Source organism: Calonectris borealis, chromosome 7, assembly GCF_964195595.1.
Source record: "Calonectris borealis chromosome 7, bCalBor7.hap1.2, whole genome shotgun sequence".
In the NCBI taxonomy this organism is placed as follows: domain Eukaryota; kingdom Metazoa; phylum Chordata; class Aves; order Procellariiformes; family Procellariidae; genus Calonectris; species Calonectris borealis.
The window spans coordinates 26,904,930-26,932,030 of NC_134318.1; the positions used below are offsets into that span (position 1 = coordinate 26,904,930).

At 37.1% G+C, this 27,101-nt stretch overlaps 1 protein-coding gene across 2 annotated transcripts in view; it reads left to right on the top strand.

Annotated features, from left to right (window-relative positions):
- The first annotated feature begins 7,048 nt into the window (after positions 1 to 7,048).
- Positions 7,049 to 27,101, top strand: part of DNTT (DNA nucleotidylexotransferase) — a 99,454-nt gene continuing 79,401 nt past the window's right edge. For both annotated transcript variants that reach the window (XM_075154771.1, XM_075154770.1), the window contains exons 1-4: positions 7,049 to 7,292; positions 9,629 to 9,945; positions 13,347 to 13,521; positions 19,851 to 19,976. In XM_075154771.1, coding sequence (XP_075010872.1) covers positions 9,743 to 9,945; positions 13,347 to 13,521; positions 19,851 to 19,976 — 504 coding nt within the window. In that variant the 5' untranslated portion in view covers positions 7,049 to 7,292; positions 9,629 to 9,742. The remainder of the gene's footprint in view (positions 7,293 to 9,628; positions 9,946 to 13,346; positions 13,522 to 19,850; positions 19,977 to 27,101) is intronic.

The following is a 27,101-nucleotide window of genomic DNA, read 5'->3' on the forward strand; positions in this document are numbered from 1 at the left end:
CTTCTGACCTCACATTGCTCAAGCTTTGCAAGAGCAAGGTTTTTCAAGTTTTCCTTGGTGGTTTACAGCCAGGTGCCGTGGTTGACTTCTTTTGGCTCAGACATTTTACAGAGAGGCTGAGTTGTAAGTTTTCCTGTCAAATGTACAGTATTGGGTTGTGAGTCACAAATTGTAACTCCGTTATATGTACTACATATTTAAAGTAGTTTAATTTTACAAGTTTAATGCTCCATTATTTTCCTCATAATTTTTACTCAATGAATCTGCTAAATTGCTGTGCCAAGCAATGTAAAATAGCCTTGAGAACACCTTATGAATCCAAACACATATAGTAGTATTAAGTATGACTGAAGAAGTACTGTCAGTTACTTTTTCTTTCCCACTTAGTCCTTTAAAACAGTTATCCTCAATTTCTGGCCCTCACGTTCAACTTTCTACATTGTATTGCCATTTGTTTACACTGGTATTTGTGCTGTAGCGTGCTTGTGGGTAGCACAGCTGTGGAGGTAGCATGAGGTGATCCTGTGGTGGTTTGCTGCAGAGTGGCAGGGAGCACGCACCACAACTTCGTATCTCACCACAAAGGCTGGTGGGGTTTGTGTTTTGTTGTCTGTTGGTTTGACCAGTGTGGTGAAGAGAATATGTATAAATGGTTGTTAAAGTTAAAGAGTGTTTGACCCACCAATTACTACATCTAACTGTTAGAACTGTAATACTTTCGCAAAATAATTTTATATGGAACTAAAAGATAAGAAAATATGTGTATGTATATATAGTGTATATATATACATACATAATGTATAATTAAATGCAAATGCTCTAAAGATATTTTTGATACCTTTCAACTTTTATTTGACAATGTCTACCAGAGAGTAGCTCTGTAGGGTATTTGTTAATGGCCTGTATCATATGCCCTTGATATACACCTACATCCTTGCCATCGTCAAATCCTTCCTACTCAGAAACCGTTTTCCTGGACAGAGCCATCTTTTTCCACTCAACGAAGCAAAATGAAGAATATTATTTCCTCTAATATTATCTCCCTCAAATGTGAAAATTTTTATTCCCTCTCAGAAACATCCGCTTTTACAGTCTGGTTTAGGTAGTTCCTTTAACCTCCCTCTATCAGTATTCATCGAGAAATATTTATGTTTGGTTTCCTTTCACGATGCTGTGTGCAACCAGAACAGTAAGGACTGTTGCAAAGTTGGTCTGAACCTTGTCTTCCAGCTCTCTAAGCTGAGATATATCACCCACAGTCGTCCTCCTGCTTTGAGTTTTCAACACCTGCACAATGTGGAGGAAAGGGTAAAGAAGACATTTTAACTCACATAACCTATATACCTGTGAAATAAGTAACCAGGAAGCCATTGAGCCTGCATAAAGGGGAAGATACACACTACATATAATTACTTGTGATAGAGAATTTTCTGGATTTACAGATGTATGAAAACATACATGGATTTTTCCCTCTGCAGGTTGTGCAATATGGCGCATTTTGTACCTTAGCAGATGCCTACACAACATAATGGACTGATGTACCAAATTTTCTGTAGATATAAAAACATAGTGTTAGCAAAGTATAATTTTATTGGTTACCTGCATGGTTCAGTGATTATGACATTTACATACACCACTTATAATTCTTCAGTCAAGACTGTATATATGGTTTCTATATCGTGTCCTATTTTGCTTATATGAGTAAGATTTTTCTTACTCGTAACCTAGGAGACATCTTGGACTACTTTTCCTTATGTTTAAAAGCATGACTACATCTTATGTCATTATTTTCGTCTTAGTAGTTCACTACTATTGAAGTATCTTCCTCTGCAGACCTTTTCTTCTTGACACGATTTTGATACGCATTCACTTACAGCCGTCAAAGCTGTTGTCTGTGTATGTTGTTATACCCATGGCTTCCTCATTCTTTGAAGACCATTGTGCCATTGCCATGTATGTTATGTTGAGATATTCAGGTGTTCTATGCAACGAACCTGCACAGCACAGACTGGTGGGTAAGACTACACGAGAGAAAAAGCATTATTTTCCTCAGTGCCTCATGCAAGTAAATCAGTGGCCTGGCCGAACTACCAAAATCTACAGGAGATTTTCTCTAAATCGTCCTACTTAACTCATTTGCTTTGGAGGGTGAAAGCTGGGTGACAGACTGGTATCACTTCTATGGGGCTTGAATCAAACTTTTTCGGAAACACATACGTAGTAATATTGTCAAAATAATTGTTCTTGGCTATGTGATAACTTCGGAGTCTACTGGTACCTGCTCTCCATAACAATTGGCACAGTCTCTGGATTTAGGCCTTTTTCTTGTGTAACTTGGCCTGATTTTACATCTTTGTAATTCCACATATTTCAACACAGTTAAACAAAACAGAGGCTAAATTTGTCCATGTATTATGCTGGTATTCGTGACATTTTGAATTCCAGTGCATTGTGAGATCATAATTATCTGCCAACAGCAAAAGAAAACTATGATATTGAATTTTGTCTTTAATAATATCATGAAGTGCAAAGTGACTAAATTAAAATGTCTTTAAATTATAAACAGCATGCATTTTTAGTAAAATTTTGAGTAAACTGTTGTAACAGAACAGCACTCACAAATAGGTTTACCTGCTTTATATCCTTCCTGCTGTCATGCTTCATAATATACGATAATAATTAGCTTAGCATAGGAATAGAAACCCAGAAGGATTTAGGAAATCTTAGTGGAAGAAAGAAGTTGAATCTTGTTGACAGAAAGCTCTTCAGTACAGTGTGGTCTTCTGATTCGTCACTTAACTATTGAATTACCAGCTCCATTCATAGTTCTCTGGTAGCATGTTGAGTCTGACTTTTCATGTAGCAGAAAATTAGCTTTCATTTCTTAAAACTGCATCCTTTCTACAGCAATAAAGATGGCAAAGAGGAGTAAAGCTCATAATACAAGTAATTCACTTAGATGGAATTATACTGTCTCTGAATAGTATAAAAATGTGTGAAAACTTGTGATGGAATTTCCTACTAAGCAGGTGTGCATCATAAAATAATGGCACGAGATTTACACCTGTGATTTAAGGAATCAGAAAGTTGGCTCTAAAGGCTGTGTTCTCAAATATATCTAGGGACAGTGTGGTTTTCTTATACAGATCGATCAACATATGTTCACAACTAAGTAAGTATGCAGTGCTACACTGGGAGAGGGCTTGCAGGGACTATTGCAACTTTGAATTGACTTAGTAATATTGAATTTTCAGCAAGATGAAACGAGGGAGCAAATTTTGAGTTAGCCTGGAAACAGAATTGCCAGTGGCTTTGAGAATTAAATTTTTATGCAGTTGAAAAAATTAGCTTTCATTGTAATGAAAGGTAGAGCCATCAAACCCACACTGCAAAATAAAAAATGTTTAAGTATTTTGTGATACTCTAGGCAGCTGCCAAATTATAGGTGAAGTCAGTAAGAAATAGAAAAAATGCTTTTGTGGAAACTGTGTCAAGAGTGGTTTTGGATTAAAAAAATCCAGCTGGATAAAGCAAACTCTTTTCTGCTATAAATTAATCACCCAGCTTGGTTACTTCTGCTGTAATTAGTTCTGCATTAGTGGAACTCAGAACCTCAACAAATTAAAGAGGTGAGAATTCTGCCCCATTCCACTGTGCTTTCTACTTTCCTTCAGCTCAAATTTCTAGAATAATAAAGGTTTCTAACTGATTGTTCCTTCACCTGCAAAATTTAACACGTCACTCAGATGAAGATCTGTTTTGTTTTCTCTCTGGAGATAACACAAAGATATGTGTAATCCTCATCAGCAATTCTTTCAGCTTCTCTGATGCTGGCTCTGACTTTTTTCTAGCTTATTTTTCCAGCTTATTTTGGCAGAGTGTGCAGAAAGAGCGCTGTTAGGACTCACCATACTGTTAGCCGATACCTGTTGCTTTTGCTCAATAGCCAGAAAGGGAGTTAAACTTTCTTATCTTGGTGTGATTCGCATAAACTTTTGAGAGGACAAGGGGACATACTGCATAATATTATTCATAAGTTTTTCTTCCCTCTGCAACAACATGTATAGTACTTACTCTTATTTACTCCTCTCTTTTATGTTACCTGGTCTGATTATCTCCTCAGCTTGATGATGTGGGAGCTGCAAGCCAAATAAGTTTTCCTGTACTACTGAAAATTGAGTATATAGTTGAAAGCTTTACGTGAAACATGGCAATAGCCTTTCCCCGTTTTTCATTATTTTGGCTTAAGTACATCTATCTTTATTAAATGCATCATGCTTTACTGTCTGTAAGTGTAGAAGGCATAAATCTCACACATACTGCTGTTTGTATATTATGTAATGTAAATAAGTCTAGAACTGCATTTGCAATGTTACTGCAAGATGCATTAATTCTACTATCTAGTAACTATTGTAACAACTAATTAAAAGAAGATACATGGTCAACTTAGCTGTTATATTAGCAGTGTCCTACTAGAAGAGCAGGGGAGGAAATGAGGAATCTTTATCAGAGAATGAAGGTCGCAGGATAAGAATTTTTATATAACAGTATATTAATTTCTAGTATTATCTTTTTATATAAGAAGTTTCTGAAATTTCCACAGGAGCGTTATTTGGTCATCATTGGGAGAAATGATCTTTTCAGCTGCCTAAATATAGGCCATTCAACACCATTTCTGTAGCTCCTCATCTCTGAATTTGTTTGGTATTTGTTAATTAACGGAAGTGTCCTTAATACTGGCAATGAGATGAGTGTGAGAGTCTAAATAAACGATACTCAATATCCGGAGACCTTTACCTTTGTAAACTGTGTCTGGAAGAGATGCATAACTGTCAAAGGACCTGCCTGACCATGTATATTGATGGGATTATGCAGATATGTCTCTGCTTGTTGCCGACAGGTTCACGAGGCTCTCATGAGACTACAGTATAAAGAAAAGCATTCATGCACCAGCACAAAAAATCAAAGGATATTCCAATAACAATCACAACAAGCAGCAGCTACTATTAGAGGAGTAACCAAAGAGAGCAATTGTAAGCCTTGTTACTGAACAGAGAGACTGAAGGAAGAGTGAAAATAATAGTTCCCAGGGAATATAGGCATATTGATGTGGGTAGGAAATAGCTCCTGCCAGGATTTTTCACCAATTACTTTTCCCCATGCTGTAAGGGAGAACCCTATTGCACTATTTTATTATTCAGCACTGTGATACTGCTCTTCCCTAGATTCCTCAGAAAGGGCTTAGAAGAACAAACCCTTTCTACAATAGCTGTGTATACAATCAATTAAAGAAGCTGTCAGCTCTTGGTATGATTTCTACATCGGCAGTTTTTGAGAGATGTTGCTAAATATGTTCTTCTTATCAGGTTTCCATCTCCAATTTGGGGGAAAAAAAAAGAAAAAGATAATAAGCAGCTATTCTGACTACATACATCAGAGATGATGTACATTTCATGACAGCAACTACAAGATTTTGTGTCCTCTCTAAGCCTACTTTATCTTACATACCAAATACCATGATACAGCCAAGTAAGCACATTCAACGCATACTATCAATTCGTCAGTTTTTAAAACTTCTTAGTCATCTGAGTATTTTATGGAGTTTTTCACCTTTGATGTGAATAACTCAATCATGTATACTTCAAAGTTGCCCTCTGAAAATGTTCTAGTAGTTCAAAGAATATAAACACCAAAGGGGATGAGGGAGAATTGATTTTTAAATGTATCTGAACATTTCCATAAGATACTTTTCAATATTTCCTTATCTTAAATAATAGTACATTTATTCAAAACACTGGAATCAAATGTAACAGCATGATGTTCTGTTTCTTTATTTTGTAGGCTAGTCAGATTGGTTTAACATGCTCATTTTGAAAGAATTTATATTTTAGTATATGGGAAAAAAATAAGGACTGAAGAAATAGATTCATGCAACATATGTTCAAACAAGGTTTGCTGGTGCAGGTAGCAGTGTCCAAGAGTTCCAGGTACTGACCCCCTTTGTCCAATGGAATTTTAAGATGTTGTTAAGCTTGTTGATTACCTACTAAACATAACGTGGAATTAAGGACAGAAACTCGAGGCCTTCATGAGGCCATATAGCTCCCTGCTGACAAGTGAAGCAGAAGATTGAAGTAAAACAAATAAATAAAAATATGAAAACAAAGCCTGTACTTGTTTGTAAGAGATAAAACGTCACAAAAAAAGTTCTTAAATATTTTATATTTTGGTATATGTACATCCTTCAAGTTTCTGCATTGGCTAAGTGTAAGTAGTACAAATATAGAAAAGTTCTATGTAATAACTTAATTTAAAAATATAATTGGATTCCACAAATTTTTTACTAAAACCAGGCAAAACACCTGCCATATTATTTTTAGGCATTGAGAGATTGGTAGAACAGGTATCAATAGCAAAGGGAATGGTTAGCAGCCAAGAAGGCCAGAATTTAAACCAAAGCAATGGCCAAAGTCATGGCAATACCTGGACAAAAACAAACATCAGAAGGATTTTAAAATTTCCATGAAATTGTTCATTGGAAAATGCTGAATTACCAAAGACTTTAAAATGAAAATGCTAAGAAAAATTAATCCTTGTGGAACAATACTGTGTGAAACGCTGTTAAGCATATGTGCAATCAAGAAAAGGTATCCAAACTTCTCTAGTTTTTGTTGATGGTGCTTGAGAGATGCTTTCTCTGAAGGTTAGCATATTGCACTGTGTATTAAAAGCACCTTTCATGACTCTTCGCAGGAAAGCTATATAAAATGGGTGAGTAACATTTTATCAAATATTTAGAATACAGTTCACATGAAAGCAGGGCACTAAAAGACTACGTGACAATAATTGAGAAGGTGCAGTGAAAGCATGTGCGAATACCGAAATTCAGAGGAGCTAAACTGTGTTTTCCAGAAATTGTGTGTTCCTGAACTTTTCCTCCCGAGGAAACCCCCTCTGAAGTACTGAAGATCAGTACTCTGGGCATCAGGCTGAGGTCTGCACTAGACACTGCTTGAGGACTGCTTGAGATGCTGTTGTTGGCACAGACTTTTTTCATCACAGATAAAAGACGTTTACTTAAATGCCATCAACATTTGTGTGCATCTTGCTCTTAATCCGTGCCTTTGATAGGGCACAAAACTGATCCACAGCAAGAACATCAGAACATGGAAATTTGTTCTAGATTTCCCTCCAGGGATGTGAACTACTCTGAACTCCAGGAGACTGTACTTAGATGGAACAATTTCTGCAAGTTTCTGTGGTTTTAGGCCACTAATCATATGTAGTGGAGAGTAAGGTATTAAAAGTGGTGTCATGACTCAGATAACAGCATACTCTTCCTTTGTCATAAATAAAAGACATGTTTTTTCTCTGCTGTGTTTGCTCTCTCCCTAATGCATATTCTACTTTCTGTGTTACTGTCAAAAATATTATAATGTAATGTTGTAGGAGAGTAGGTTATTCGCTCATCTGGGATATGGAAATCCTGTTAATTTTAGAATGTATAGTGTATGTTTAATAAAATTTCATCATTGGCAGAGACCTTTTCATGATATTGTACTGTGTTTATTAGACAGAGAAAATCTCTTTGCATTAGGTTCAAAGCCAGAAATTGATTTCCAAAGGAGCTGGGTGCCTAGGTTGCTTAGATATTTTGAAAATCCCACTAGGACTCTGTTTGCAGCTTTTTGGCACCTAAATACCCTCAAAAATCTGGCTCAAGAGTTACTACGGTAACACAAAGGAATAATAACTTATGTTTTTCATGCCAGAAGGATTTTACTGGCACTGAGCATCTTGATGTTACACTGGGGGAAATTATATTTACATGTTTGAGGGCACTGAATTAATTATAACATAAAATAAGACTTTGTTTAACATATGTAAAGAATCTGTTCTCAAATACATTATTCCTTGTAGGGCTTGAGATAAAGTAAAGCTTTTTACCAAGCCTAAGAAGGCTGTAAACAAGGAGATGGCCAGTGTTCAATGGTTGATTAGTAGTCTGGAAAACAGACACGGAGCAACCAAAACAGATTGCTCAGCCTTAATGCCAGACCCTTCACTATTAATTTTTTTTTTCTTCCTTGCTGCTATTCTTTTGCTTAAGCCTCTTAAATTCTGCTTGCCCATTTTCCAGTTCCTATGAAAATATCTTGTATAATTTCAAAATAACCTTGAAATGATTTATTTTGACAATTTTAATGTTATGAATCAGAAAAAGGAATAGATATTTTGGCTTCTGGGTTATCCTTAGGCAAGGGAAGAAATGAATGGAGTCTACTTTATGTACTGAACCATGTATATATTTTCTTCATGGCCTCAGGAAGACCCCAGAGCTGAAAGCTCTATATTAATTTTTGATGGTTAGTTTCTATTCTGATAAAAACTGTTCCTTTATATCTGTTATACAGTTGAAGCAGCAAGAGCTGTAGAGCTGGGAAAATGTCAGTAATACTTTTATAATTTAATTTTAAACTCATGGCTATAATTGCAGGAAACAGGTTTTGACTCATTTTTCTGTAACTCGGGTTGTATATCCATCCGTGATAAAATGACTGAAAATAAAATTGATGGATCTGACTTAGGCAGAATTTTTTCACCTTGCTTCCTCTCCTGAACGTGAGCAATGAGAATTGCAAGATATAACATTTGTGACACATTCTGAAGGGCTGGTAAAATCCAAATTCTCTGCTACACTAAAAATAAAAATCCAACTTGACATGGAAATAGGGATATTTACCACTGAAGTAGATTTGTGCTGAAATAGATGCACATGCTGTAAACCTGCTTGTTTGCACTCGCTTTGTTCTGATGGAAATTCAGGGTCATACCTAACTGAATCCAACACAATGTCTGCAACAAATTTTAGTGTAGTTTCCTGATGACCAACACCCCATCCTCCAGGAAAGGATGGTACATAACCTCCATAATCTCCTCTGTAGTTGTTTGGAGGTCACTGGGTGCTTAAAACCAGGAAGGTAGCTACCTTTTCGCTACTGTACCTGCCACAGAGAGCAGTACATTCCAGGGCAAATAGTAGAAAGCAATGTTGGCAATGCACCCCGAAAGTATATTTAAACACGTCTCTAATGCTTTCTCTTTGTCTTTCATTGCCTTAGTATCAAAACAGCAAAGGATTTCTTTTATTGTAAATTTAATTTCAAAAGCTTATTTTTTGTTTGCTTTCTTAAAAAAACCTATCCCTTTTTAATCAAATTAATTATACAGAAGTAGGAAGTGTACAGGCTATTCTACAACATATTTGTATACTGTTATTTAGTTGTATTCTAAGACATAGTTCCTAGCTAACAATAGGAAGAATTTTTTTTTTTTTTTTAATAAATTAAAAATTAATGTGCCCTGCAATTTGGAAAAGTGGGATTTGGAAAAGATTTGAAAGCAGAAATTGATGGAACTGGGCCATTAAACCAGCTGAAGACCAGGTTGATATTTTGAGATAGTTATGCTATGGTCAGTATTATTTGGATAAAGTTTTTATATGTAATGGCTATTTTAAGGAATGAAAGCATATTTGCACCTGTCTGGAGTAGTTCTATGCAAGAAGTCCCAGGTGGTAGAAAGCAAGTGATGTTTCTGCTTGTGTGGCACCTGTTTCTGATTTCAGAGGGGAAACAGAAGAAAATTACTTCAATGGGTGGTGACATTAAATACAGCTGCTGCCTGGCAGAAAGGATGGTGTCTCCCTTCTACCCAAGTGAAAACACTTCTACCTTGCATCATGGATAGGATCAGGGCTCCAGCTGTATTCTCCCAGAGGAAGAGACGGAAGAGGATGCATTCCCCAAACCTTTCCTGTCGTTATGAAATAAAGTTCAACAAGTTTGTCATTTTTATTATGCAGAGGAAGATGGGGATGACCAGAAGGACGTTTCTGATGGAGCTGGCAAGAAGAAAAGGTTTCAGAGTAGAAAGTGAGCTAAGGTAGGAAGATGTTTGTATGTGTAGAAATAACACGTAGTAATGCTGCTTGAAGCATTCTAATTTAATAAATGCAGTCATACAGTGACTGTGGTTGAAGATTTTGCCTATGTATTTGGTGGATATACTTTGCTCTTCCCAAAGATGCTTCAGGATTTCAGTGGGTGTTCCTAAAGCGTGGTTCATTTCTATCATCTTCTGGGCAGACAGCAGGCAGAACACATTAGCATAATTTCTAATTTTTTACCTCTAAAATCTGTGGTTCTAACTTATCTTAAGCCTGCCAATTTTAATGTGTCTGCATTTTTTCAGTGTGCTGCTTCTCACATGGAAAATAAAAAATGTAAGGTGTGAACTTGCAAATCTTTTTCACAGGATATGTTTCTATGCATTTGCATAGTCTCACTGGAATAAATGAATCACATCTTTAGCTGATCTAAATCAGCCATTGTTTATTTCCCCCCTGAAGTCAGGTTAAGGTTAATCTAAACTTAATGGCCAATTCCTGAAATGAAAAAAAGTTAGACATATAGGAATGGAAAATGTGATGGGTTGAGGGGGGCATTTCTGTAGAACATCTCTGGTATTCTAACGTTTAATCTTCCTGTGAGTAATACACTGATGTGAGTCTCAAGGTTACTGGCTTACGCTTTGGTACAATCAGGAAGAGCACTGGAGAAAAAACCTGGGAACGAAATACCACAGATGTGGCATTTCAGGGTGAAAATACACTCCAGCTGCAGATCTGTCTGGAGATGTTTCAATAAGCCAACTCATTTTGAAGGAAGCCTTCCTCCAAACAGTGCTTTTCATGAGTGCTAGTTATATCATTATGCAGTTTTCTGAAAGCTACATCATTATGTAGGTTCTCTGAAAAGGTGGAAGAAAAGCAAGTATTGATCATTTCTCTGTATCTGTATGCAGATAGTGTACAACTCGGTCCTCCCTATGAAAGCTCATTTCCACAGATTTTTCAATCCCATCAACTTTGAAAGCCTAAAGAAGAAGGGAGGATGAAATAATTTGTAAAGCAAGATTCAAGCAGGTATTGAACAGAAGTAGGCAATTAGCGTCCAATACAAAACTAATTGAATTCTCAGGGAAAAAAAATGAACTGGGCTGTTCTGAACCCTCCATTAACAATCCATTGAGGACTGAGTGGAGGCTTTATCTGGGCTGCTTTGACACACAGGTAGTTATTGCCAATATTTCAGACTTTCTGTAAGTTGCATGCAAGGCAGATGTTATGTTTAATTTCAGCTTAGCTGCTGCTGGATAAAACAGAACTATTTAACTGTTGATTTTTGTTTTTGAAAATGCCAGAGGAAATGCTAAATTTGTTATGTTCTGTGCCAAGAAAAAAGCACAGCTGTACAGGTACCAGAGGAAACTGGTGCACAGCAGCTAAACTGCTGCTGCGAGCACAGTGATGGCAAAGTTCCCAGAACTGCAGCTTGGTACAAATACATTACATATGAATATTTTATATAAAGTGAAATAAACCACAGGAAGCAGAAGTTCTATGTCTCTAACTGAATTTTTTTTTACTCAAATAAAGATGTGACAGTTTAATTAAAGTAGAACCTAGCAGGGTTAAATAATAATAAACCCAATAGTATTTCATGGAGATTCACCTAGCCTAGATTTGTAATCTTTTAAATTAAAATAAATTGGGATTTTTTTTTTTTTTCAGTGTACTCTGCTCTACAAGTTGCACGATATGGAGAGAAAAAAAATTGTGCTATGCCATGACAGTTTTCATATTTCAGAAGTATACTACATTGAATACATTTCCTATATTTCCAAAATATAGTACATTTAATGCATTGGAGAGTTGTGAAAACTGTTTTCTATGGGGTGACTCCAGTATTTGTCATTGCAATTTGGTGATTTAACGAAATCGGTGATTATTGATATGAATCAGGGTCACAGGGATAGGCTAAGGGGTTTTATTGGTCTCCTAGAAAGTAGTTTGCTTTGAAAGGTTGTGCAGTCTGCCTTTAACAGTTAGCACACGTCCTTTTTAAAGTCCATACTAACCACCTATCTCTACCAGTAGTGTCCTGTCTGCTTGGACAGGTTGATGGTTTAACTTCTCCAGGTGTTACAGAAGGACTGCAAAGCAATCTGTCGGCCTGTTTGACATTCACTCTATATGCTCAAGGCTGTCACCAGCATGGGCTAGCAGGAGGTTACGGAGGCTTGCAAATGGAGGCAGCTGCCATCAGGACTGGGCTTATTCTAGGCTTATTTCTATAAAAGCTAAGTCAAATAATGACACTGTCTGCCTGTGCCTTTCCCCCAAGAAGTTTAGGAATCTGTTGACTGATATGAGTTAATTTTGGCATATATTTCAGAGATACTGAGGTCCTACAAGTTTCATGAAAATCAAGAGTTTCCTCCTTTATCTGTTGTTGTCTTTGTGGGTGACAGGACCCTCCTGGGGTGTGTGTGGAGGGGGAACACTAGCAATCACACAAAATTTCCTACCAAGTTAGTAGTTTTCTAAACTTGCTGAGGAACATCAGCAGGCCAGGTAGAAATTTACAGATCATCCTAAATATGCATGTCATTTTTTTTCTTGAAACATAACTTTGTCCCTGTCCGCTACTTTCCTGTGGAAGGTGCAGAACTGTGTCTTTTTAATCATGAACTATCATGGGATTCTTTCCAATGTTATTCTAGTACATCAACCCAAACTTAGTGTAATAACCTTTGTGTTACCATATTTTTAAGCAATGTACACCATGTAATTTATTGAACAATAACTCAATCTGTAAATTTTATATTCACTAAACTAAGATATCAGTTTTGTAAGAGACTGGCCTCTTAGTAGCAAGTGGTCTTTAGATGGAGTGCATAATTCATAAGATGTAAGTCATGAAAATTTGACAATGCCATATGTAAAGAGCTTAATGTAATTACAGAAAAGTTAAATTTACAAAAAGATATTACTAGCTGTAAAGCTTTAAAGAATTATTGTTGACAGACTTTTTGATACTGTAAAGCTTTCATTCATTGATCAGGAATATTGGGAAGGGATTGTCAGGTATCATAAAGCAGCCTTTTCATTATGGTACTGCCCGTGCAAGCCAAATATTTTCAGAGTTGCAAAAAAACGTGTAATAGGATAGTGTTTCATGGAAGGCAAATGATGCTGAAAGAAAGAAAATGCTGCCATTACAAGAGCTGTCAGGCTAAAGTTTTTACTCAAAGCAGATGCAGTGACTGGAATAGATATATTGTGATATGAAAACACAACTGCTTCCCACATCCTAACGTATAATATATACTACAATTTTCAGGAAGTGCATGGTAAGTAAATATGGAAATAGCAGCTCTGTATCTGTGTACAGTTGGGTTCAGGAAAAAAAGAAAACTCCTTTTTGTGTACTTCTTGACAGTGACTCTGTCACTCATATTGTGGCTGAGAACAACTCTTACCCAGAGGTGCTGGACTGGCTGAGAGGACAGGCTGTGGGAGACAGCTCCAGGTTTGAACTACTGGATATCTCCTGGTTCACAGCCTGCATGGAAGCGGGAAGACCAGTTGATTCAGAAATGAAGTATCGTCTCATGGTAAGACCAGTGTGAATACAGGGACATTCAAAATGAATGACTGTGTTTGATTATTTTTATTTTATATATATACTTGTGTTGTGATATAATTTCTGAATTTAAAAACTTCTTTCCCTGAAGTTTACATGAGTAATTCACACAGTTTTGATAGATTAAAAAGACCTTCCATACCTTCTATATCAGTGTCTGGTAATCCTAAGCTACTATGCTGTCACTTGTTACAAACTGGTAATATACATCATTCCTGTAAAAAAAGGGTGTTATTAAAGGGGAAATATCCATCAATGAAGCACTTGCTGTTGTTGTGGTACTTGTGGTATTTTCACAAATACTTCAACATCATGGTAAATGTCCCACTGAGAGCAGTGTGTTTTAATGGGCTCTTGATGGAATACTTTGCCTCTTCAAAACAATACAAAAATATTAAAATCTTTGCTGTTTGGAACTGATCAGCTAACCGCTGGGCCCTTGGAGGACCTGTGAAATGAAGGCTGCTGCAGTCTGTGAACATGCATTTACAAACTTGGCACCATCAAGTAAAACTGTGCTAAGAAGAAAAGTTTTTATTATATTGTATTATCTCTCAATGGCAGCTGTAAGTCAGAGGATATTGTGAATGGCAGGCTGATTGTTTGGTGAATGGTGTTTGACCTCGAAGATGATGACATATTTTCCTCTGATCTATATCTACAAAATTATGTGCTGATTTCTCAAACTGGAGCGTAGTGTGAGACGGTGGTATCCAATACCCCCAGTACAGACTGTAAATGACGAGGGTGTGGTAGGGATGCCCGAGCGTGCTATGCCCAGTGCAACGGCAGCACGTGCCACGGAGCCACGAAACAGACCCTGCGCTGCGGCAGGAGGAACCTGTTCCCTTGTTCTGCACGTGCTCGAGCCTCATGGAGATGGATTTAACGTGCACTGGTGAAGAAATTAATTCACACATCAAGAGAATTACAAGTGTGATCTAAAGCTCTCTGAAGTAAAGTGAGGGATTCCTGCTGATTCCTGAGGGTCTGGATTAGGCTGCGTGTTAACTGTGACCCCACCGCAAAATGATAACTGGGAAACCCATGAACACGGGGACCGCGGCAGGATCCGCAGCGTGTACCTTCCTGTGAGGCAGAGGATGCCTGAATATTTAACAGCAATATTGCACTGTTTGCTGCTTCTTCATCCTGATGTTTAGATTATGAAGGATGATTCATAAATACCACCCTTCCCCAAGAAAAACTGTAGCTCCTGATTAATTTTTTCAGTCTTCAATCTTTCATTGCCAGAAACTATTTTCCAGGATTTTACATATAAGAATTACTGTTTACTAACACTTTGGTGGGGAGGGGAGGAGGAGTGAATATACCAGATGGAGCTGTCGCTCTCAGACCCAGCATAATTCCATGACAGAATATGTGCTTATATTTGCAATCCTTCCAATGAAGTATTTTTCAGTATATTTATAATATTTTCAGTGAATCTGCTGGAGGGAGACTAGACTAAAGAAATTAATGCAAAACAGAAAAAAAAGGGAAACCTTGTAACTACTGCATTATGTAATCTCACAGGCAAACAGATCATAAAAATATAAATACTGACAATGCAAAGAAGTTCTCTAAACAAGAAATAAATCCAAAACGTGAGCAAAATCCTGTGAACTTTGAGAGTTTCACATCAGGATTAAAAGTAAACCAAATTATCCTTTATGTACATTCTTAATTTCAGCAGTGCACAAAGACCTATAGAATGAGATATCTCAAAATATCTTTTCATAGATTTTGTGTTTCTTTTCAAAGCAAGAAATGCCTTTGTCTTTCTCGAAAATGCCTCCAATGATGCTGAAGCTTACTTTTTTTTTTTTTTTTTAAATTGATGAGAAGGCTACTGCAAGTTTAACTGCCTTAGTTTTCTGTTATATATAAAAGTCCTTTCGGAATACTGTTGGAGCAGAAACTTCTGGAAAAGGTAGCAGCACTGTCAGGAGATCATTATTATAGTTGGAGACTGGCTCTGCAAGTAAGACCCTCTGCTTTTATTGAAAGGTAAAGATTTCATACTAATATATGTAGAGTGCAGTAAGCAAGCCAGTGACAGCCGTACCGTTAACTTCAAAGCTTATAGTTAAGACCAGTCTTAATTATATAGTGGCTTTAAAGTAATAAACATTTTTGTAAAGCAAACAAGGAAGGAAGAGAAAGGATTCTAGAAGTTCAGCAAATTTAAAAATAATTTTACTGTTGTAGTGTCACCATGATTATTTTTTTTTCTGCCTTGAGAAATGAGGAAGGATTGAAGTAAAGGATAATTTTCTTATTAAGTACTAGACTGAACTCGTACATAATGTAATTTAATTGGAGTTTCACTGAAGACAGATTTGGTCCATTATATCAGTCTGTAAAATGTGAAATGAAAGTGAATTAACAAACCTTGAACTCAGGCTACATCATGAAGACTTTGAGGTAAAAGGAATGGATTGCAGTAGGGAAATGTTTTGGGTGAAATCTCATCTACATGTAAGTCAGCAGTAAAATTCCCATTAATATCAATAGCAGTAAGATTTCATCTTTCAGATCTTACAGTAGCCTATTTGGAAGGTTGTTCTTCATTCAGGACATTTGTTTTAATGCATTACTAAAAAGAAATGTCCTCCATGCAAAACAAGGGGAATAAAGTCAGAGTTACAGACCATTAGCTAACATATTAATTACAATTGTCACTGAAGTACATTTTTCTGTGGTTGCGAATGATAGGAGAGATGCTTGAATGTTAGTGATTTATAGAGTATAAAAGGTTGGGTGACCAGATCTAAGATGGTCTGAATTCTTATCGATTCATTCGGTAACAGTTGACTTTTATAGTTAATAACCATCATTTAATTTAATAGGCTATGGAAGTGTGGTAGCCAAACATCTGCTTTAAAGGGAAATAAAAATATTTCTCTGGCAAAGGAATGCCTTTGTCCAGAGACACCTTTTCCACCACAAGCAGATTGGTATTCTGGACGATAGCAGGTCATGGACATGAATATGTATGCGAGGGCATCCCCACATGCTAGAAAGCAGTGCTGTTTCCTGGGTAATGGAAAAGAAAGAGCCAGAGGGGAAGCTTTCAGAGAGATAAAAACAAAGGAAGAGAACCATAAGTGGGTTGGCATCCTCAGCAGCCTTAGGAACTGTGCTGTGGCTGCGTCTCTTCTGCCTTTTCCTCAGTCAGAATCCAAAAGTTCTCAGTTAGTTATTTTTTTAGAAAGGAAAAGAGATTTATTTCCTTGAACAAAGGATTTCCCTCCACATTAGTAAAAGGAAGTACCGCATCTTTTGATCCCTTGCCGAATCATGTGACAGGCAACTCATATTTAGCATTTTCCAGAGTGTCTCCCTCTGTTGCCTTGTGAAAGAGAGAGGCTCTAACTAATGGAAGAAATCCTTCATACTGACAGTCAGAGTTTCCCGGAAAATAAAATGAAACTTACAAACTGGCTGCCTTCTCTTCATAAAATGCTAGATATCGGCAGACTTTATTATTTGATCATGCTGTCTGGACTTTACAAAGCTGCTGGCTGTTGAATAATGTGGCCTGACACAGTCTCTCGTATCTATGCACCTTGTTCACTGCTGCTCCATTTTCTCTCTCTCTTTGTTATTTCCCTATGTCATTATACTACTTTGTTTGTGTATTAAAAAAAATAGTTTGACAAAGAGCAAAGTAGTCCCCTACAAGATTAATTCTGCAACTAAGCCTCTCTGCTGCACAAACTGATGCTAGTGGTACAGACTGATTTTCCCGCTTATGCCATGCGGAAAATGTCGCTGTGAAGGAGTGGCAGTGACATTCACTGTTACTGATGTGGGGTACAAACTCCAACTAGCTCTAGCAATTAAGTAGCCTACACGTTTGGATATTTTTCAGTGGTTGCCCCTGTGTAGTTTACCATAATTTCATTTTAATGTGGTGGAGACATCTGCAAAATAAAAAAGGAATTTTAATGCTTACCTTTTTCTCATATCGGTAGTTGTTTCTTCCCAGTACTATAAATTATTTTGAGGTAGTGTGAGTTTCCAGGATTGCTTGTTCTACACTGTAATTGCTACTGGATGAAACTTTAGGTTTCTCCCATAATCTGTACAAATGATTTTATCCCATCTGGTCTTTACACCAAAAAGTAATATTGATCCTGTTCTTATGTCCTGCTGATGATAGATCATCTCTGTAGTTCTCATTCAGGCATCATAATATTCCCTCCAAATCAGACTATTGTAATTGCTGTTTCTTAGATGCTTTTGCTGTTGATTTCTAGCCAAAGTTTCTTCTGTTGTTATGTATAATCAAGTCCTTTTAATTAACAGCATAACTATTGCTGATTAAGAAAAATGTTCAAATATCTTTGCTGAGGCAGGAACAGGATGTTTATGTGCCAGTCTGTCAGCCTCTTAACACATAGAGTTTCTGCGTTAATTTTGCTCTCATCCACAATGCCAGGTAATGCTCCATGTAGGGCTCTTGTTCTTTGTGTGTCTATGTCCTAATGAAGATAATAGCTTATTATATATTCTATTCAGTAACGTTCTTTTTCTTCACAGTTTTTGCAGCTGGCAGTATCATTTCAAGCAGTATATTAGCTGTAATCAATCATAGTTTATATGATTTAAAATCAATTTTAAAGTATAATTCATGAATGTATGCAAAAGCGGATGAGTTGTACTGTTGATCCTGACTGAAACCCATTTCAGTTATTCCCGAGAGTGGTCTTACACATAAAATAGCTTCCTTCCTTTCAGTGTATACTATGAAAACTGCCTTATAATTCACTGCTCCTTCAGCTGTGCAAGCAAATGCCTTTTTTGTGCGTGTGTGAATACTGTTATTTAACTACTCTGTATCAAATACAAAGGCAATTTAGCATGAAATTATATGTGGGGGGTGTGAGAGTGAAGGCACATACACATATTTATAGGTTTGCCTAGCACAGATGCTAGCTTTATGTCTGCGTGTCTTTGGATACAGGGCAGAAAGGGCTCATCATTCCATTATTGGGGTGAAAATTTCCTCCATGTGTCTTTGTGATTTTTTTTTTTTTTTTTGTTGTTGAACCATTTCCCTGTGGCTTTTGAATAGTGCAAGGCAATACGTTTTTGACAGATCTGCCAAATGTTTTCAGACAAAATGACAACTAGCAAAGAATACACAGAAATGCTGAGAATACTTTGGATGTTTCCAAAGTATTTCAGATTTGGGCACTTTTAATGAACGCAAAGGAATTAAAGGACTGGGCGTATAAACCAGCAGAAAAGCTGGTGCTCGATTGTCTGTTTCCAGTTGCTCGCTGGTCAGGACACTTGCATGTTGCAGACTCATGCTCAGGACTCTCTTTTGCCAATGGGGACATGACTCGGCGTATCCTGCCTTTCAGGAGAATTCCCTTCCCACCCAATTGGGGTGGGTTGCCCACAGACTTTTTTGTTGATCTTGGTTGATTTTGCATGGAGCAAATTTAAGGGAAATGCAAATGAGCATGTAGGTAGCCTGGTGCTTGGGAAACTCCCATTTAAGATTTGGCACCTGGCTCTTTTTCCTTGCTCTAGCGAACACCTAAAAATGATGTCTGAATTGGATCAGCATGTATGGAAGGGGCTGAGTGAGAAACCACACCATAAGGTGAACGCTGGCTGTTGGAGATGACTCTTCTATGGCTGTTTGTAAATGTTTCCTTTGCTTTATAACGACCCCAAAACAGAACATTTAGCTTAATGAATTAAATCCAAACCAAAAAAGTTTTCTTTCATTTTACCTAGAAGAGGGGGGCAAAGTTTATTTTAAAGTCATACAAACATTTTTCCTCCACCACTGAATTTAGCCACTGATCGAAAAAGTCAGTTATTTGAGCACCTCTTCCCCTTCCGCCCCTCCTTGGTCTAAGATCCCTGATCTTATATTGAATCATCTAGGATTTTCTGGGAAAACATTCTGTTCTTTCAAGCTTATTTGCTCTTAAAGCTTTGTAGTTTTTCAATCTTACTGCCATAATAAGAGTAGTAGTAGAGAGACTTGCCATGTGGAGAGACTTTTTTTTTAAATGACAGTGCCATTGAAAACTCCCTGCAAGAACTTACTGCAGAAAATGAAAAATCCCAGTAACCACCAGATAAACTGGTATTGTCAGTGCAGCCAATGTGAAATTAAATGTTTTTCCTAGGAAGATGGTAGGAGCATTACTGTTCTCTTACCTTCTCTTTAAAGGTACATATTTTGGGCTCATGAAATGTGTTTTTGGTATTTTAAGCTATTTGACAGGTGTGTCACCAACCCTTCTCCCCTTTTTTTTCTCTTGTTAGGAACAAGATCAGTCTCCTCCTCTGAATATACCTGAATCAGAAGTGCCATCATTTATTGCAAGCAAAGTATCTCAGTATTCGTGTCAAAGGAAGACAACTTTAAATAACTACAACAAGAAATTCACGGTAATACTTATTCTATCCATGAAATAAAAACTAGCATAAGTAAAATAATTAATACAGTACTTGCATCAATATTTCCTATGGCACCCTCAGCAAATCCATGAGTTAAACAGGCAGCACAATGATAACAATTTAAAGAAGTTATAAATCTGCCATACTCAAATTAAAATTGAGTGCAAGCTTAATCACATCATTTAAGTATTGCTGAAAGCTTAACAAAGTGGATCTTTAAATACACTAATAGCTTGTAAACACATAAATTTTTAAAACAAATGATAGAATAACATTCAGAAAATGTCTTTTAGCATTTCATCACAGTCTTATTTGACAAGTTGGAAGTAATGATAAGCAAAAGTTTGGTTTAGGTCAGTCCAAGGTACTTCACAATTGCTGTGCTGCCTTCTCTTTTGCCTAGGTGTCCGGTTCTCCGAAGTGTGATTGTAAGCTTCACAATTTCACAATTGCTTAGTTATGAAAACAGATTGCGTGATCAATGTAATTACTTTAACATGACGAAAAATGCCCTTAAATTGTCTAGTTAAATAGAAATCTTAGGGACTGTCATATATCCTATTTAATGCTCATAACATTACACAGTTCAGTGGGTATGAAGAGCCTGCGTCATCTGGTCTAAATTCCTCTTGGGTTACTGTGCCTAATGGCTCCTTTTGGCTGGCTCTAGATACTCAGTGACAATTATTCAATAGGAAACATTTGACACAGAGACTGTAATGTAGTATAGTCTGAATAAATTTGGCATAGTTACATTCATATATTTCAACTACGAAACACCTCCTCATCTTCCTGAAGTTTTAATATTTATTTTGTTATTATTTATAATTTTATGCCTTTACTTTGTATGTGTAACTATAAACACAGACAAATCTTTTAAGTAAATATTATTTGTAAGATCCATATAAAAAGAATAGCAACAGATATAGAATCATAGAATCATACAGGTTGGAAAAGACCTCTAAGATCATCGTGTCCAACCGTCAACCCAACACCACCATGCCCACTACACCATGTCCCTAAGGGCCTCATCTACACGTCTTTTAAATACCTCCAGGGATGGTGACTCCACCACTTCCCTGGGCAGCCTGTTCCAAGGCCTGACCACTCTTTCAGTAAAGAAATTTTTCCTAATGTTCAATCTAAAAATTATATCAGTAATTTGAGAATAAAAAACATTTACAAGGTAAATACTAAAACCTCTGGGAAATCAGAACTAAAGATAAACCGAAGAGCAACTCCGAAATGTCTTGATCTGGGAACACACAGTTAAAAACTAAACAACTAAATTTTGCCTTGTAGTGATGCTTTGAAATAATCATCAATTATACACATTATATAATAGTGCTTATGGTATTCAAGTAGGTTAAACTGTTTGCTTATTTAAAAAATTTTCCCTTTTTGAGCAACCTGATGGGAATTGAGTTTTGACCCTGCTTTGAGCCTGAGGTTGGACTAGAGACCTCCTGAGGTCCCTTCCAACCCCAATGATTCCAATATTCCCAAAACTGCCTCTTTTGAAATGGCTACTGTGCCCCATCTCCTGCTAGAAAAACAAGGCTGTGAATGTTACCATTTAACCTCTTGAAAGCAGTCATTCTCTTTCACTGCTTACAAATATCAAATACATGCTGCTGTAGGGGAAGATGTCAGATCAAATATAGTATGACCCAAAAATTCTGTAAAATACCAGCCTTCTTGGAGAAATAGGAAGTAAGTGCCTTAGTTTTACGCTTCCTGAAAACAGTAGAATGTGGGACTCTGGCTCTTTGTTGAATTTTCTGTAGTAGGACATTTTGTCAGTCATTCTGAAGGTAAAAAATTAAAAGTAATTGTGGTGGATAATGGCAAAGTACAATGGCTACTCCTAGAAGGCACAAAGTTGTTGATTTTTAATTTTCATTAACATTTTGAGCACAAAAAGGTCTAGAATAAAGTAGTTCCCTTTTTAATGATTTTTTTAAAAATTATTTTTATTTTTTGAAACATCGAATAACTGTATTTGTAAATTCACACAGTATTTTTCCACTTTCAAAGACTGAGTACTATCACTCTAGTGAATATATAGTTCATCTTCTAATTGTTGAATTCCTGAATTTAGTCCAAGATTCAGTTCAAATGAAAACTATGATAGCAGCAACATATTCATTGAGTGGTTTCTGTTATACCTGTGTTTCACAGAGAGGCCGTCCCTAAATTACTTTCAGGTTTATCATTGCAGCAGTCTTAATGTCAGAGTATGACTTGTATTTGATAAATGAATTTAGCTGAACATGTTACAAGTAGGGCAGTTCGATGACTGAAGCACTGAGACTCCGTTCTGTTATCCTATATATCAAACATTTCTGAGTCTGGGTAAAAATTAGGTTTCATAGTGACAAAGGTGGCAGTTTTTCATCCTCGTAGTTTGAGAGTAACCGATTTTGTGCTGTATTTTGTTTCTGGAGATGCTACTGGACCAGTTGATAATGCGTATGAGTCCGTCTAGCATCTGCATCTTGACAGTTGTAATGTGTGGTGGGTTGACCCTGGCTGGACGCCAGGTCCACACCAAGCCACTTTATCACTCCCCTCCTCAGCAGGACGGGGAGGGGGAGAAAATAAGATAGAAAAAACCTCCTGGGTTAAGATAAAGGCAGCTTAATAAAGCAAAAGCAAAGGCTGCGGATGGAAGCAAAGGAAAACAAAAGATTTATTCTCTACTTCCCATCAGCAGGCGATGTCCAGCCACTTTCCGGGAAGTAGGGCTTCAGTACGCATAGCGGTTGCTCTGGAAGACAAATGTAATAACAAATGCCCCCCTTCCTCCTGCTTTCTCTTAGCTTTTATTGCTGAGCAGACGTCATATGGTATGGAATATCCTTTTGGTTTAGGTTAGCTGTCCTGGCTATGTCCCCTCCCAAAATCTTGCCCACCCCCAGCCTACTGGTGAGGGGGGAATGTTGGAGGGACAGCCTTGATGCTGTGCAAGCACTGCTCAGCAGTAGCCAAAACACTGGTGTGTTATCAACACCTTTCTCGCTACCAATACAAAGCACAGCACTATGCGGGCTGCTATGGGGAAAATTAACTCCATCTCAGCCAGACCCAATACATAATGAAACTCCTTAGGGCTATTGCTTTTTTTCTTCACAACCAAAGCTTGCAATGACAGCTGAAGGCTTGGGTGTTTATGGACTGCAAGAGCTGGCCCATTCCCTGGAGGCCTGCCAGTTAGTCTGCCCGATTTTCAGTTTTGCTGTTGTTTTGTCGGTCTTGTATTAAACCTGTAATTCACGTTCTCAAATAAAAGTGTTCCAACAGATTTTTCAGTGCGAGCACTTAGCAAATGCACTGAAGCATTGGTATAATTCACTTGTGCATGCTCTGGGCAGCCAACCATTAAATGACAGTTTTTCCCTGGCTCAATGTCATACATCCTGAAAATAAGGTCCAAACCATCTTGAATTATGTGTTGATGATAGTATTTTGTTATAACAACTTTATTCTGTGAGCCAGGGTTGTTCCTTTTTCTTACAGATTTTCTTTGGTTAGCTTGAAAATAATGTTTTTTGATCTTGCCTATAACAGGGGCACAAAGCTATTATTTGCTTATGCATTCTTGGATGAACTCATGGATTCTTCCTTTTACTGGACTTTGCCCTGATACCCTGTATCAAATTCCTCTTTCAAATGAGTAGTAGTTATGTTTGAGAAAGAGTAGTAGTTACGTTTGACGTCTTTTAGTCTCTTCAGAAGAGCAGGAAAACAGTCACTAATAGGCAGAGACGTGCATAAAACGAGGCTTTGAATGTGCTGATTTCCTGGGAGAGACACTTTTGGAGACTTGATTTTTGGAGAAATCGGTAATTAGTGATCAGTTTTAATCTTGAGTCCTGTTCTGTATATATTTTACCATGAAAGACAATTTAGTAAAACCAAAGATCAGAGATATTTGATGAGAGCTCAGCAGGACAACGTGGTGGTTTAACATACTAGGTGCAATTTCTATATTCAGCTGTCCCATGTTTCCTTTCTATTGTAATAGCCAGAAAATAACTTACAGAAAGGTGCAACAAACCAGTTTTTTATCATGGAAGAAACTACAGAAAGGTTGACAAAGACTGTGCAAATGTGAAGGTTTCATGACTATGTTCAGTATGGGGCAAATCCTACCCAAATTATTTTTTTTGAGTAGTAGCAAGGCCTGTTGTGTGAAGAATAGACTAAGTATGTCAAATTGCATGCCAAGGAGGCAGCAGTGGCGTTGTGTGGCAGTTCATGGAGGAGAAATGCAACCGCTTCAGGCTTGTGGGGCCTCATGCAGTCTTTGGGTCACTTTGCGTCACATTCTGTGGCCTCATGGTACATAGGTTGGGAACCACTGCCTCAGGCTTTACCTGATTTGGATGACTCAGGAACGTACCTGAACGCATAGCCCTGACTCCACAGGTGAACTGTAGCTGTTCAGATGGGTAAAGATGCAAAACAAAAACTCCTTTCACCAGAGGCTGTACCTTAGCATGTTACCTTTATGTTTGTCTTGAACATTAATGTTATTATGGAATATAATATTACAATATTGTTCTCTGGCTCATTTGTAAATAGCTAGCCATCCTCCCCCTCTCCCACTGAAAATATACACTGGGGGGCTGCATTGTGTTTTCATGTGGCAAAATAAATGGAGTCATTCTGCTGTGCCCGAGAGGGATTGTTGGATTTGAATATTAATACTAGGCTGCAATAAAATCCAGAAAGACATTCTTCTGTGAGGAAAATACAATTTAATTCTTACAGAAGAAACTAATTAAGTCGGAGGCAAATGGTTCTGTGATTCTGAGGCTTATTGCTAATGCTACTGAATGTTACTCTGCTTTGGCTGTTACTCATGGTAATGAGAATGTGGATATTTAGCATGGGAAAGACGCTTCCTTTCCACTCTTAGAGGTGGGGGGAAAAAATCCCTTTTTTTATTTTCTCTTCTTTTGTACCTGCAGAAATATGTATCAGTTATGCCAGTGGCTCAAGCATTTATTATTATTCCATTTTAAAAAAGACCTCAGGAGAACCTCAACTTTAATTTTATAGTGAACTTTGGAGCTCTATAGATAGAAAAACCACTGAATACATACCCTTAATAACATGTACTGTCTTACTGACATAGCTTACTTCAGTAAAAATACTCTAGACAGTACATCAAAATTGTAAATTTTGTAAATATATGTGAAGGGTATACCTATCCCAAATGAACTGGTGGTTTAGTCTATGGAGGAAATATCTCTTCTCATTTTTGAGGTAAGTGGGAGGGTGCTCCCTAAAATACAGACAGAATATAAATTCACCTGCACTTTTTGGCAACACAAATTTGTATGTATACATCAAGTCTATGCTGCTTTCTTTGGCCATATTAATACATTTAATATATGTTTTAAGATTTTATGTTTCTTATTACACTGTGTGTTTTTATTTGCTGTAGGGGCAGTGTTACGTGATTGACACTAACTAGCATTGTTGTGCTCTGTCAGCAAATCTTTTCTCACAATTGTCTTGTTTTCTTTCACATTATGTGGAAAAATATGGAAACTTCTCAAGAGCACCACTCTTCTATTGTAAGAAATGAACCTGCTATTGTTGGTTAATATGAGGAGCAGCTGGAGCAAACAGATATTTATTTCTAATAACAGTGTGTATACAAGGAGCCTGAGATTGTGCACATTATGCTATTACTATTATTCTCATTCTCTCAGCTTCTTTGTTTCTCCAGCTGATCTAAGATGATGTGATAACATCTTTGAACCTGGGCAAGTATTGGGCTTTTCAATTCAGATACAAAAAGCAAAATAAAAAAAATTCAGGTTGAACAAAAATGGATCGTTTTATTTATTTGGAAATCACTTTAGTCAGCACTACAGGTTGGCTCAAATTGCTGAATTCTCCTTGAAATAAGCACCTGAAAGTATGTATTTTCTCTCTCTGTGTGTACAAAAGGTATTCACATGCCCTATGACTCTTCCCATTGACACATGAAAGTAGGATTTACACTGGGGAAAGTGAGAAGAAAATAATTTGAATGGATGGTTTGTTCTAAATCTCTTTAAAAATCACTTTGGTCAATTTTGAATGGACAGCAAACACTGGCAACAGCAATGTGATGAGAACTAGGACCCACCCTTTGGATTTACGACTTACTAAATAAACTTCTAGTAGAAAACAATTTAACTCAAATTGCTGTTCTGAGTATAATAGTCCTTCAACCAGGTATCATGTAGAGGTGTTGTGGTTTTTGTTTGGTTGTGTGGTTTTTGTGTTTTTTTTTTCTTTTTCCTTTAGCACACTTTGCTATTCAACTCTTCGGCCGTTTACGTTCACCTGTACAATGGTATGTCATTATTTTTTTATCTGTGCTGCAGTAGCATTTGCAGGCTCAAGTAAGATAGAGGCCTTTTTTAATAAAAGGTGCTGTACAAACACATTGTAAAAGAGAGTTCATAGCCCTAATAGACAGCAAATGAAAAATAGCAAGGGAAACAATGGCAGGGAGGTCTGAAGCAGCTTTCCAAGGTCACATGGCAGAGAAGCAGTGGGTATAGGCATGGGAATAAGACAAGTGCCTTGACCAGGAAGCTGTAATGCTTTCTTTACAAAACAGATTAGATTTAAAGTATTTTCTTGGTAGTATAATGTTGGTGATATCTCTTCTCGCAGAGTCTTAAACTGAGGTAATTAAAGACTATTTTGCAGGTAGCCATGGAACTGCTTCGACAATCTTGTTGAAACGAGCAAGATAGTATGAAGCGTAGCATGGGACCATTAGCTTCGCTTGCTTTTCTGAATGAGTGGACTCATGTACTCTGATATTCATGTTGAAAGTTATTGGGTTAGCTGTTCAGCAGGCATAAACCAGCGTAGCATTATTAATTATTATTTTTTTCCGAGAATTGTTCTCGTATATTAGTTAGGAATCTTGCTCTTTGTGTTGATTTCAGTGTTGTGATTTTTAGCATGTCTAATATAATATTTTAGTGTGCATTTTAACATGTGCAAGATGCTTACTGGTAACTTTGTTTTGTTAATGATATTTTACCTTATTAGGTCTTAAATACCAGATATTAAATGAAGTTCAAAATTTCTGCCAGT